The sequence below is a fragment of the Toxoplasma gondii genome, chromosome II, assembly GCF_000006565.2.
Source record: "Toxoplasma gondii ME49 chromosome II, whole genome shotgun sequence".
Lineage (NCBI taxonomy): Eukaryota > Apicomplexa > Conoidasida > Eucoccidiorida > Sarcocystidae > Toxoplasma > Toxoplasma gondii.
The window spans coordinates 1,021,156-1,034,204 of NC_031469.1; the positions used below are offsets into that span (position 1 = coordinate 1,021,156).

At 51.3% G+C, this 13,049-nt stretch overlaps 2 protein-coding genes across 2 annotated transcripts; one reads left to right on the plus strand and one right to left on the minus strand.

Annotated features, from left to right (window-relative positions):
• Window positions 1-4: 4 nt before the first annotated feature.
• On the minus strand, window positions 5-2,555 carry TGME49_222305 (hypothetical protein). Its single transcript, XM_018779964.1, has 2 exons — window positions 2,201-2,555; window positions 5-1,875 (listed from the first exon to the last, which is right to left on the minus strand). The coding sequence occupies exons 1-2, from the start codon at window positions 2,290-2,292 to the stop codon at window positions 1,566-1,568; spliced, it is 402 nt and encodes a 133-aa protein (XP_018638312.1). The 5' UTR covers window positions 2,293-2,555; the 3' UTR covers window positions 5-1,565.
• Window positions 2,556-2,792: 237 nt separating this feature from the next.
• TGME49_222310 (hypothetical protein) lies at window positions 2,793-10,358 on the plus strand. The gene is made up of 8 exons (XM_002370009.2): window positions 2,793-4,249; window positions 5,070-5,373; window positions 6,089-6,254; window positions 6,550-6,612; window positions 7,027-7,170; window positions 7,798-7,932; window positions 8,552-8,737; window positions 9,698-10,358. Exons 1-8 carry the CDS (start codon window positions 3,769-3,771, stop codon window positions 9,827-9,829), a joined length of 1,611 nt encoding a protein of 536 aa, XP_002370050.1. The 5' UTR covers window positions 2,793-3,768; the 3' UTR covers window positions 9,830-10,358.
• Window positions 10,359-13,049: the final 2,691 nt, after the last annotated feature.

Consider the following 13,049-nt stretch of genomic DNA (forward strand, 5'->3'; position numbering starts at 1 on the left):
GCGCGGGAAACGCGGTGTGCAGGGTGTCCAGACACCCGAGGAGCCCGCGAACTGGGGGGGACAGGCGGCGCCGCGGGGGGCGGACGAGGAGAGCTTTCTGCTCAAGACACAATTGCTGAGCTCGAAGTGAACTGCAGAGAGTTTCGAGAACCTTCGATAAAAATAACGCTTTCAGAGTGCTTCAATGCCAGACAACTCTCTTCTTCCTCCCCTGCGAACGTTTCTTTTTTGGAAGCTCAGTACGTTTTCAGAGCCGGTCTGTTCTCTCGAGTTCTCTCCTGCGCTGGCGCGAGACCTTCTGCGGGAACAGATGCGTTTCGCAGGTGACAAGAAGACGCCTGGAGAGAGGCCAGCGGTCGCCATGAATTAGTGAAACATAATATACAAGCAAAAGAGAGCGAGAACTGCGAGAGGAAGGGAGACGGAGAGGAGCAGGAAGGGGAGAGAGAAAACTGCAAGAGAGGCAGAGATGCAGACAACAGAAGAATCTTCATGGTGAGGAGCGGAAAGCCGAGAGAGAGAAGAACAGAGAGAAGAAAGGAGACTCAGAAGAATGGAGAGAAGAAAGGAGAGAGAGGATAGCAGAGAGAAGAAGGCAGAGAAGGGAGACAAGAAGAGAGACGAGAGGGGAGAGAGGGAGACAAGCAAGAAGATGGCAAGCGAGGTGAGGAAGCGGGAGTGAAGATGAGACGATTCATGAGGAGGAAACTGGAGAAGGACGAATTCGACGTTTCATCGGAGAGAGGAAAGAGCGGGAGAAAGGCCCATTGAAATGGAATGACGAAAAGAAACAGTCTGGGTTTTCACTGAAAGTGAAAGGATTGAAAGAGTCGGGGGAGGGAAGGAGAAAAGAGTCTTGAGGTCACGAAATCTCGCCGGACGAATTTCTTTGCGACAGAGACAGCAGGACCGAGATCCTCACTTCTGACTCTTTCTCGCGATTCCAAGACCTCATGCAGTTTGTAGAAGCCAGATAAACTTCACTAGTGTCTAAGAAACCAGCGTTGTGTGTCTGCCCACCCTTTTTTCTGCAGCTTTTTTCACCCTATACTTATTTCTCATCTCTCTTTTTTTCTGTCTTGCGCGCATCCCATTTCTCGCTCTCTGTCGCTCCTCCCGTCTCTTCTCCTCTGTCTGTCCGTCTCTCTTCTTCGCGCGGGGAGGTAGTTTCGAGAAATTCAGAGCGCCTCGCGACGGAGTCACTCGATTGTCCTCCCTCAACCTCACTAGACATGTCACTTGTTTGATTCGATCCTCGTTCAAAAAGTCCGAGGTGAGCTGGACCTGCATCTCCCGCTCTCTAGTCCTCAACCTTGACAGTGTTTGCCAAGTCTACTGTACAAACAGAGGGGTGGAAAAAGCAGGCTTGGTGTCTTCTCGTGCGTTGTCTGTTGTGTCTCTGTGGGAGTCGACGCTCTCTTTTTAAGACTGAAGAAGCAGGAGCCGATCGCTTATCGCGACTCGCAGGACCTGCGTTTCCTCTATCTGCAATCCCTCTTCCGAGGTGGATGTGCACCCGGTTCTCGGATGGATTCTCTTGTCTGTGGCTCGTGAAGGGGCGACCCTCAGTGTGAAAGCGCCAAGTCCTCTTTTGACGTTTCGCGCTCTTTTTCGTTTCCTGTTTCGCTTGTGGTCAAAGGCCAAGTGGGTGGCAACCAGCCGTGAAGTGATCGCGTGTCTGTCCGGAAAATCCCAGTAAAGCTCAGAAGCCATACTGAAAAAAGCCAGCCCAGAGGCAGCTGCCTCCTTCGCCTTCCTTCGCGTCTCACGAACGCTGCAGTGCGGACTGACCCCTCAGAGCCGCGACTCTTCGTCTTCGAGGCGACGCTCGGAAGAGACTGAGGAGGATCCACGTCTTGCCTTTCTCGCAGAGAACTGCAGACAGAAAGTCACAGAGTGAGGAGACGAACCGACACACTCGCACACCGAAGGCGAAAGCACACTGGCGTTCGCAGGAAGCTTGGGTCTCGCCAGAGAGGCGCTTGGGATGCCTCGCAGAGAGAGACGAAAACTTTTTCTGACACAGAGAGAGGAGCTGAAGCAGGCATCGTCTCAAGGCGCCGGAGACAGAGATGAGGTTCAGACGAAGGGGGACACCAGACAGGAGGAAACGACTCAGAGAGACAGACAAGAGAAGTCGGGTTGAGTGAGAAAGAGAGGCAGACAATAACAAAGTGTGAAACGCGACTTCGCATCCCACCTTGTGTGCATTTTTCGTCTGTTTTCGGGTGTACATACACCCCAGATAAGCCCTCCGCTTCGTCGCCTCCGCCTGTTCGGGTGTCTGTACATACAGCTCGCCGCCACTCGACATGCAACCAGCGTCGAGGATTCCCGAGCTCCACCGAAACAGCGCGCTTTTCTTTGTATCTTCTCTACAACTGGAGCTCCTGTAGTTTCTGCTGCTTCGAGTTCAAACGCAGAGTCCCTGAGATCGACAGTAGCTAGCGTCCGCTGTCCAGACTTCTCTCCTCTTGCGTACGAGCAAGCAGTCGCGTCCTTCACCAAAGACGCCTACGCTCTTTGCTGCTTCAAACACCGAGAAAGCGAGAGGCTGCCTGCCTTTGTTGTCTGCGTTTTCTCTTTCCTTCTGCCGTGCTTCGTGTCTCTTACTCGCAGTCATTTCGTCTCCCCCGTTGTGTCCTTGGTGTGCGACTGCATGCGCGAGGAAAAAGCGAGACCGGAACTTCCGCTCACGCTCTGCATGCTGTCCGCTTTTCTTTCTTTTCCGCAGTCTGTAAACAGGCGCGAAAGCAAAGACTGCGAAGTCGTCTCTTCGCACAAAAACTAGAGAAGCCGAGTCCCTGAAAAAATACTTGTTCCGGCTTTCTCGTCGCACACTCTGCGCCGAACTCACCGCCGCCTCGCCTCTCTCTCCTACTTCCCCGTCTCTTCTTTCAGTTCTCTCCCTCCCCTTTCGCTTCTGTTCCTTCCCTCAATTTGTTAAGGGGCAGAAAAGAGAACACACCACAACACAGCCTTGCTGCATGCTCCAAGAAAAGGCAGGAGAAACAGTTGCGTCTTCGTCGGCATCTCCTCTCTGGGCACTGCCTCTCTCCGTTCCCGAGGCCGTTTTGACCGGCAACTCTTGCGCCATCTCCGTGCAACAGAGAAAGCCGCAAGACTTTCCTCGGTCGCGTTTGAGATGGGCGTTGAAGCTTTCACGGCTGAAGACGCAAGGCTCTCGACTTCTGCTCCCTGCCGACTGTCGAGGAAGAGCGCCGCCTCAGAGACTCGCGGTGTTGTCTCTCTTCTCTCGCGTTTCTCGGACGTTCTGGAGGCTTCGCGTCCCGCGGCTTTCGCCTCGTCTTTGCTTACCTGTTGACGGGGCCGAACGTCGGGCGTTTCGTCTCGTTGACGCCTCTGCTTTGCCGAGGCGCCGCGACGCCGTCACTTCTCGCCAGTTCTTCCAGAACTCTCAGCTGCTCCTCCACTCGTACAGCCTGCAGATGCAACCGGAAGGGTATCCGTTCGTCTCCGTCTCTGTCTTGCGATCTCTCGACCAGTCTGTATGAGTGTCTCTGCATCGAGTTCTGTGCGTGTCTATGTCTCAAAACGTCTTCGAGCTTTCAACAACAGCTAATATGGCATCTGTAGACCTCGGTAAACATCTGGAGATGTACATGTGTGTGAAGTCGTGAGTTGTCGGCTGGCTGGTGGCTGAGTTCTTCTTTCAGAGATTTCTGTGGTTCCCGTCCTCTCCTCGATGCGAGACTGGAGGACCTCCCCCTGAACGGAAGTTTGTGGGGGGCGGGAGCGTCTCTCACGATGGCTGTTCCTTGGTCTGTGCTCGTCTCCTTTCTCTCCTCCGCGCCGTTCCTGTTAGCTGCAGCGGGTCTGGCCTTCCTCGTCCTCGACTTCTTCGCAGTCTACCAACTCAAAAAGATCTACGCGCCCTCGGTCTCGGCGCAACCGCGAGAAGACGAGGCCTTTCCAGCCGTGACGCCGGCCCAGCAGGCCTGCGAGGAACAGCGAAGCGATGTTCCGGGATCATACGAGCAAGGCTTCGACGCCGACGAGGACGCGCGAGAAGGCAGGGACTCGGACGATGAGGACGAGCACGATGGGGATCGACGCCGGGGCTTCCGCGCTGCGCTCGAGCAGTGGGCGGCTCGGTCTCTTCCTCGCACTCTCTTTCGTCTTCAAGGAGGAGACGGAGCGAGTCTCAGGACTCTCACAGTGCCGCCCAGGCTCACAGGAGGCCAGACTCGGTCTGCCTTCATGCTGCTTCTCTCCGTCGCGATTCTCGGTAAGTTCTGCGGCGGTTCCCGAGCGTCTGTGTCCTCGTCTCCCCCGCTGCTGATCGAGCATCGAGGTCTGAGAAGTCTCGAGCCTTGTTTACACCCGCGCGCATGGCAGTCCGTCATCGACTCAGGCTCCGAAATCGACGTAGCACACGAGTGAGGAGGCCTTCGAGACGGGCGTCCATCTTCTTGCTCATCCCAGCGACTGCGATTTCTGAGTCTTGTGTGTGTTTGTGGTCCGGTGGTTTCTTTCTTTCCCCGCGCGCTCTCGAAGATGGCGAGATTCAGTAGCCTCCGCCTTCAAGGTTCCAGGCGCTTGCAGTTGAGCAGGAGGCGCGTCCAAGTCGCTTTCCTCTAAAAAGACGACTTTGTTTCCACGGTGGGGGGGGGGGGGGGGAGAATCCGAAAACATGAGAGCTCGACGCTGTTTCAGGCGCGACGGCATGGGTGCGATATATCGAGGGGAAATTGAAGCGTCTACACCTTAGACGAGGAGACAAAATGGAACGAGAAGGAGAGGACGGGACAGAAAAGACCGGGCTGGATGTCCTGGAAGATGATCCAACACGGTTCGACCAGAAAACGGATCTCTTCTGTCCTGGTTTTCTGTTTCAGTCTTCTTCCTTTGTGTCTCCTGTTTCTTCTGGTGTTTCTCTTTCACTTCTTCGCTCTCTCCTTGATTCCTTGTCCATCCTCTCCTGTTGCTCTCTTTTCGTTGTTTCTGTTGTCTCCCCTATTTCCTCCTCTTGTGTGTCTCCCCCATTGGCGGTTTCGTTTTCGCGGCCTTCGGAACTGGGACGGCTCTGCTTTTTTCTTCCTTTTCAGCGCGGGCAGTGTCTCTTTTCCTCATGGCGTGGATTGTGTCGGAAGCCTCGGAGACTCCTGCAGACGCCGTGACCTCCTCCGAGTCGCCGGCCGCGCATGCAGAGAGTCCTGTCTTCTCCTGCCCCCCCGCTGCGGACCAGCCCTCGCCTGCGGAATCGTTTCAGTTCTCTCTCGATCGAGAGTGGATTGTGCTCTTCCTCGACTCCGCTCCCTCTCTCATCTTCTTCTCTGCTCTCTCTCTCATCGTTCTCTTCTGGGCGAAGATCTACTACGCCGCCATCCTCATCGCCTATCCCCACTTTGAGTAAACACAACTTCGTATCTTTCTCTCTATCTGGATCTCCTCTTCTATCTGTCTATCTGTACCTCTCCACCGATCCCCATCTGTGTGTGCGTATGTGTACATCCGTAGATCTTTGTATTCTCTTCAGGATTCACCCTTGTATACATATATATTTTCGATACTATTCACTTATTCCTACATGTAGGTTTTCATGTATTTTTATTTTATTCCGGATTTATTTATGCTTGCAGTACACTTTGATATTCACATTTTGCCGAGAGGGAGTGCATGTATGCGTGACCTGTTGACCGGCCTTTTTCCGTCCAACAGTGTATGCACAGCGGCGAGGAAGTCCTTGTAAAGATTCATATACTTTCTCGAGGCCTCTCCTGCCGTGCTTCCATGCAAACGTATTTATACCTACGGAATTAATATATATATATAGAAATAGAAATAGATATATATATATATATATATATATATGTTTCTATGTATGCAGTGTTGAATGTGAAGACACGCGCATCACCCTGAGTGTTGCCTTGCGCCGAATTTGAGTTCATAAGAAGCGTAACGGGGAGTTGAGGTGCAGCTGTTTTCTGACGGGCGCCGCCAGGTGTATTTTCCCCACAGTGTTTGTACGTGTCTTTCCATAGATAGGCCTGCATTTGGTTGCCGGTGCCTGCGTTGTCGAACGCATGCATGCAACCGTTTTCTACGGGTGCCTGCGTCCTTTCAGAAAAGGTCCGTGGCTCTGCTCGGGCGGACTCCTCGCCTTCTTTCTTCTGTTTTTCATTCTCGCCGTTCTTCTCCAAGCGAAGCGCTCCGCGACGCGCGCGCTGCAGATCTTGGCCGCGGTCCTCTTCGGCCTCGCCGCTGGGGCATTCTTCGTTTACGGGACGAAGGTGGGTGCATGCCATGAACTCGGTCTCTCTAGATTTCTCGCTGTCTCTCTGTTCTGTCGGTTCTCTCTGTTTTTCTGTGTCAGCCTTCCTTCGTCTCCGCTCTGCGGCGGTCTCTCTGCTGCCTTCTTCTTTTGCCGAGACTCTTCTTCGTTCCGGCTTCGACAGCTTCTTTTTCTTCTCTGTGTCCTCCGACTTCCTTCTCTCGGGGCCTCTCTCTTCTTGCTCTTCTGTCCACTTCGTATGTACACCCCACTCACGTGGTTCGAAGCTGGGGTGTATGTACATGTGTTTCCAGGTTGCAAAGAAGTTGTCGGAGCGAAGCAAAACTCCGTCGAGAAAAAACAGCATTGTCCGACGGGTGAGTATTCTCTTCCGTGGTGGTGCGGTCCTCACTCTGCGAGGCCTCGTCTCTTTTATTCTCGACAAAACTCTTCTTCTCGTAGTCTGTCGTCTCTCTCCTCTCACGTCTTCGTCTCTCCTCGTTTCAGCCTCTCTGCGTCTCTCTCCTCTCGTCTTCCGTTTCTAGTTTCCTTCCTTCAATCTTGTCTTTTCTCCCTTCTCTCTTTTTTCTCTTCTTTCTTTTCTGCAACATGTCTTCTCTCGATCACCGTGTTCCCCTTATCCTTCCTTCGCTCTGCCGCTCTCAACTCTCTCCTTTCGGAGCGACCGCCTCTCGACTTTTTGGGCTTCTTTTCTCGCTGAATCCCCCTCCTTTGCTCCCTTTTCTGTCGTTTTCTCCATGCGGTCTTCTTTGATCGCCTCTGTGTTGCAGGTCCTCGTCCTCGCGCTGGTCTGTCCGGTCTTGTTCGCTGTGAGATCGGTCGTCGCTCTGAGAGGACAGACGCCTCCCTCGTTTCCTCTGTGTCTGTCCCTGCCTCTGACCTGGCACTCCCAGCCTCTTGTTGAAGCTGCGGCTGTAAGAAAACGAAAAAAGACGCAAGAAAAAACGAAACGGAGAAATGAAGACTCAGACTGCAGAAATAGTCAAAAAGACGCGTCCTTCATTCTACAAACCCGTTACAAATATATATTTATATATATATATATATATATATAAATGCATGAACATCTATGAGTATATACACGTATACATGCATGTATATGTATACATGTATTTATGAAAATATATATCAATATATATAACTGCATATATTTACCTTTATACATATGTATATATATATATATATATATCCTTTGTATATGTGTATATGCACATTTGTTTATATCTGTTTCAATGTTTACATATATTCGCTGGTAGAAGTGAACTGACACTCAAATTTTAACTGGGATATATGCATGGTACGTCGCCGTTTCTTTTCACGAGTCCGAGCAGGAAGCAGGTTCATTCGTCTTTTTTTCACACTGTCGTCCGTGCTGTCTTCCGTTTCTTCCTTTTCGTGTGTGTTTTCTCCGTCTCCTTTTTCGGACGCTTTCTCCTCTTGCCCCTCTCTCGCAGTTTTCTTCCTGTACCTGCCTTCTGTGTCGCGCTTCCAGCTGGCTGCACTGAACCATCTTTCTTTTGCGCGCGGTCTCTTGCTTCCAGGTGTACGTCCTCACCGAGTGGATCCCTGCTCTCCTCATCCTGGTGACGTTCTGGCGCCGCCGAGGAGTTCGAAACTCTGTCCGCTCTCAGCAGCAGAGACAGCTGATGCAGATCCAGGACGGCGAAGAGCGGGTGGTGAGCGCTTTCGCCTCCACGCAATGATGTCCAAACAGCTGCGAATACACAGTCTACATGTATATGTATATATAGATATATATATGAAGATATATTCTTCAGAATTACGCTATAAAAATGTCTATATTTTTGGATCAATACACATGTCCCCTCATCAGATATATAAGTGCAAACACCAACACATGCATATGCATTTATATACATGCATATATATATATATATATATATATATTTGCAGAGATATATTTCTTGACTTGTGCACTGGATGTTCACACCGTTTTCCCCTACAGACATGTGTGTATGCTTTCATCCGCAAATATGTGCCAGTCGTCAAAGATTTCTTCATAGAGACGCCTTTGTGGAGGCAGTCGTGAGGTCTTTTTCTTCTGTGTTGCCCACAAGCCTCTCAAATCAGCTGCGTAGCCTGTCGCGTCCACCTTCACAGGTAGCGCTGGCGACCTTCCTCTACACACGGCCCTCTCTTTCTTTCTGTCAACATCTCCATGCATTCATGTATAAAGATGAATAAATACAAAAAATTATAAAGATACATATATATATGTATTAATTCGTGTATATACGCATAAGTCCGTGCATGTACGTTTTTTGTGTTTTTCAGCACAGCATGGATTCGACAGTTGCCGCCCCGTTGATGCATCAGAATTTTTGCCCGCTGCTTGCTCCGCCAGCTTACGTCCAGCCGCCTTCGCTTTTCGATCTGAGTGTTCGTCACAATGCAGCTGCAGGCTCCCATCCCGGTGGTCCAGGTCCCGGAGAAAGTCTCTCTGAAGCATTTTATCGACATGTAATAGACAAATCTCTGTATCTCCCCCTCGACCGACATGCCTCTCTCTGTTTCTCCTCATCTGCCTCGATGCGATTCCGTCTCTCTTGTGCTCTTCATCTACATCCATGTGTCTCGCTATCTACCATTCCGTCTGTCTAGCGCCCTGTGCATATATCTAAATATATAAAGACATACTCATCTACGTATCTCTCAATGTATCCATGTAGGTGTATTTCTGCATCTGTACGACCCTACCTACTCGCCATCTCTTCGTCCACTCGAGTCATCACTTTCCCAGGTTCCCTCTCTATGTCTACATATAGTTATATATATATATATATATAGATATAGATATATATATACATATATGTTTATGCATATTCATACATATATATATATATATATATTTATGCATATTCATATATATATATATATACCAGCGTGTGGGTCACCCCTTCTGTATATATCTGTGTATGTATATGGTAGCTTTGGTGTTTCTGCGTAGATGAGGCGTCCTGGAGTAATACGTCGCTTTTGTCTGTAGAACGAGAAGAATCACAGGGCTGTGATGGGTGTGCGTCATGCATGCACAGTTTAACGGGTGTCGACATGTAAAGCTGGACTGCATGTACACGGCCACCGGCTCTTGTGAGAAGTTTGTGTATGTTTGTGAATCCTTATGTAAGCGTGGTTATCGATCCGTACTGAAAGACCTAATACGGCCAAGGCTCTACCATATATATATATATATATATATTTGCGTGTATTCCCTTACATATACGTATATATATATATATATGTATACATATATATATGTATATTGGTATGCAGAAGCTCGGGTGCATTTTTGTGCGCCTGTGTATATATCCATCTCTGTTTGGTTGTTCCGTTCGTCGAGAGTGTCGCCCGTTCGCTTTAGCTGTTGACCGCGCTGCTGATTCGCTGAGCTGTCGGTTTCGTTTGATTTGTCTTTTTCAGAGTTCGCAAGAAGGACTGTTGTTTCAGCCATACGCGCCGACGTATCCTGGTCGCGGCAATTATCCGCCTGGCTTCGGGACTTCGTACAACGGCGCGTATTACCAGCAGTACTATCCTCCTCCTGCTCTGTAAATTCATGTTTCCGCTTGGGTGTCTCGCGAGACTTCTGTCCGTGAACGCATCTGCCGTTTCCAGACACAACGCTGGCCAAGGTGTGGATCTGGTTTTTTGCAAATTTCGGTGCGTCTGCTCCATTGCGCATATCTACACAAATGTGCATGCAGAGACGCGCATTCAAATATCCACATGCACAAATATGCAAATGTAGAGTCGAAAATGCTTTTTATCTGTGGAACGCGCAGAGTCTGCTGTGGATGTCCGCGGAGGCGGCGCAGTTTTCTCTTTTGCAGAGATGTCTCGAACTTTAGGTCTTTCCGTACATGCCCCCTGCATTTGAAGGTGATGCCGCCCGCCGTTCACTCCCGCGATTCTGTCCGCCTGGAGACAGCGCTGCACCCATTCTGCTCCTCTCTGTGTCGATGGCATTTGGCCGGTTTGTCTGCGAAGCAGTCGAGTCTGCTCTTCAACGTCTGGGCGCCTCTGCAGAGAGCGAAACGTAGAGACCGACGGAGCGGCGGGCCGCCTTCTCAACGTCTGCCCCTGCACCCAGAGACTCTCTTTCACCTCGCTGCAGCGTCCTGGATATATCTGCTAGCAGCAACTAGGTTTCACCTGGCTGCAGTGTCGCTGCATGCAGAGACGACGTCCAGCTCAGTTCGCAAATACTCGCTTGCAGAGACTAGGTTTCACCTGGCTGCAGTGTCGCTGCATGCAGAGACGACCTCCCGCTCAGTTCGCAAATACTTGCTTGCAGAGACTAGGTTTCACCTGGCTGCAGTGTCGCTGCATGCAGAGACGACCTCCCGCTCAGTTCGCAAATACTTGCTTGCAGAGACTAGGTTTCACCTGGCTGCAGTGTCGCTGCATGCAGAGACGACCTCCCGCTCAGTTCGCAAATACTTGCTTGCAGAGACTAGGTTTCACCTGGCTGCAGTGGCGCTGCATGCAGAGACGACCTCCCGCTCAGTTCGCAAATACTCGCTTGCAGAGACTAGGTTTCACCTGGCTGCAGTGTCGCTGCATGCAGAGACGACGTCCAGCTCAGTTCGCAAATACTTGCTTGCAGAGACTAGGTTTCACCTGGCTGCAGTGTCTCTGCATGCAGAGACGACCTCCCGCTCAGTTCGCAAATACTTGCTTGCAGAGACTAGGTTTCACCTGGCTGCAGTGTCGCTGCATGCAGAGACGACCTCCCGCTCAGTTCGCAAATACTCGCTTGCAGAGACTAGGTTTCACCTGGCTGCAGTGTCGCTGCATGCAGAGACGACGTCCAGCTCAGTTCGCAAATACTTGCTTGCAGAGACTAGGTTTCACCTGGCTGCAGTGTCGCTGCATGCAGAGACGACGTCCAGCTCAGTTCGCAAATACTTGCTTGCAGAGACTAGGTTTCACCTGGCTGCAGTGTCGCTGCATGCAGAGATGACCTCCCGCTCAGTTCGCAAATACTCGCTTGCAGAGACTAGGTTTCACCTGGCTGCAGTGTCGCTGCATGCAGAGACGACCTCCCGCTCAGTTCGCAAATACTTGCTTGCAGAGACTAGGTTTCACCTGGCTGCAGTGTCGCTGCATGCAGAGACGACGTCCAGCTCAGTTCGCAAATACTTGCTTGCAGAGACTAGGTTTCACCTGGCTGCAGTGCCGCTGCATGCAGAGACGACGTCCAACTCAGTTCGCAAATACTTGCTTGCAGAGACTAGGTTTCACCTGGCTGCAGTGTCGCTGCATGCAGAGACGACCTCCCGCTCAGTTCGCAAATACTTGCTTGCAGAGACTAGGTTTCACCTGGCTGCAGTGTCGCTGCATGCAGAGACGACGTCCAGCTCAGTTCGCAAATACTCGCTTGCAGAGACTAGGTTTCACCTGGCTGCAGTGTCGCTGCATGCAGAGACGACCTCCCGCTCAGTTCGCAAATACTTGCTTGCAGAGACTAGGTTTCACCTGGCTGCAGTGTCGCTGCATGCAGAGATGACCTCCCGCTCAGTTCGCAAATACTCGCTTGCAGAGACTAGGTTTCACCTGGCTGCAGTGTCGCTGCATGCAGAGACGACCTCCCGCTCAGTTCGCAAATACTCGCTTGCAGAGACTAGGTTTCACCTGGCTGCAGTGTCGCTGCATGCAGAGACGACCTCCCGCTCAGTTCGCAAATACTTGCTTGCAGAGACTAGGTTTCACCTGGCTGCAGTGTCGCTGCATGCAGAGACGACCTCCCGTTCAGTTCGGGCCTGTGGGCAGCTAACGGTGTTGGCACAGGGTCACCTGTGTCTCTTCTTCATTTCGGTCGACAGTGAGGAGCCTCACGGATGGGAGAAACGTTTTCTGGTTTGTAGGGGCAGTTCATCTTCTGTTTTGGATTTTCTGCTGCTCCGGTCGCCGCCTGCGTCTCTCCAGTTGCACAGGTGCCGATATTTCGAGTTCCTTCTTTATAGAGTCGTCTTGTGTGCGTGGAGGAGAGGCGAGGATGATGCTGGGGAAGCGCGAGACTTGGGGAGGGGATAGAGAGAGAGTAGGAGGAGACAGGACAGTGAGTAAAGGCAGACCGAGACTGCGAGGAGAGAACAAGAGAGAGGAAGGAGGAGAGGACGGCGAGGCGACAGCACACCAAGAGAATGAGGGCAAAGAGAGAAGAATGAGACAAAGGAAGAGAATGCCGGGAGAGGCAGAGGAGAGAGGGGATGTGAAGAAATCGAACAAGGAGAGACAGAAGAACACGAACAGAGAGAGTGCGAGGAGGAGGGCATAGGAAGCAAGAGGAGAGCGAGAATAAGAAGAGAGGGAAGAGGGGGAGAGAAGAGAGAACAGGAGGAGAGAAGGGGAGAACAAAGGCTCTCTACACTTTTCGCTGTTCAACAGAGCTGTGGTGCTCGCTGTGCATCCTTGTGCAGGTATCTGTTTTCGTGGCGATGCCTGCATGTCCAGACAACTCTCCGTTTTAACTGTTTCAAAGTTCCGCGCCTGGGCGCCTGAAAACGTCTCCTTCGGAGGCGAGAACGTTTGCAGTAAAATCTGCTCATGCCTGTCCACGTTTCAAACGACTCTGCGACCGTTTCAGAGACGCCAACAACCATCTCCACATCCGCAGCGCTGCCCTTTCTTCTCTGTTCTCTCTTTTCCCTTCGTGTTCTGTTTCTTTTCTCTTCTTCTCTTTTCTTCTTCCTTCTCTCTCACCCTTTCTTCTTCCTCCTCTGCCGTGCTCTTCTCGATGCGAAAGGCGTCTCCTCTGATGCGGACTTGT

Coding starts and splice junctions, on each gene's coding strand:
- TGME49_222310 (XM_002370009.2), top strand. CDS start 3,769: ATGGCTGTTCCTTGGTCTGTGCTCGTCTCCTTTCTCTCCTCCGCGCCG. Junction 6,255..6,549: donor TCTTCGTTTACGGGACGAAG/GTGGGTGCATGC, acceptor ATGTGTTTCCAG/GTTGCAAAGAAGTTGTCGGA. Junction 7,933..8,551: donor AGGACGGCGAAGAGCGGGTG/GTGAGCGCTTTC, acceptor TGTGTTTTTCAG/CACAGCATGGATTCGACAGT.
- TGME49_222305 (XM_018779964.1), bottom strand. CDS start 2,292: ATGTACAGACACCCGAACAGGCGGAGGCGACGAAGCGGAGGGCTTATC. Junction 1,876..2,200: donor AGACGAAAAATGCACACAAG/GTGGGATGCGAA, acceptor TTCTGTCTGCAG/TTCTCTGCGAGAAAGGCAAG.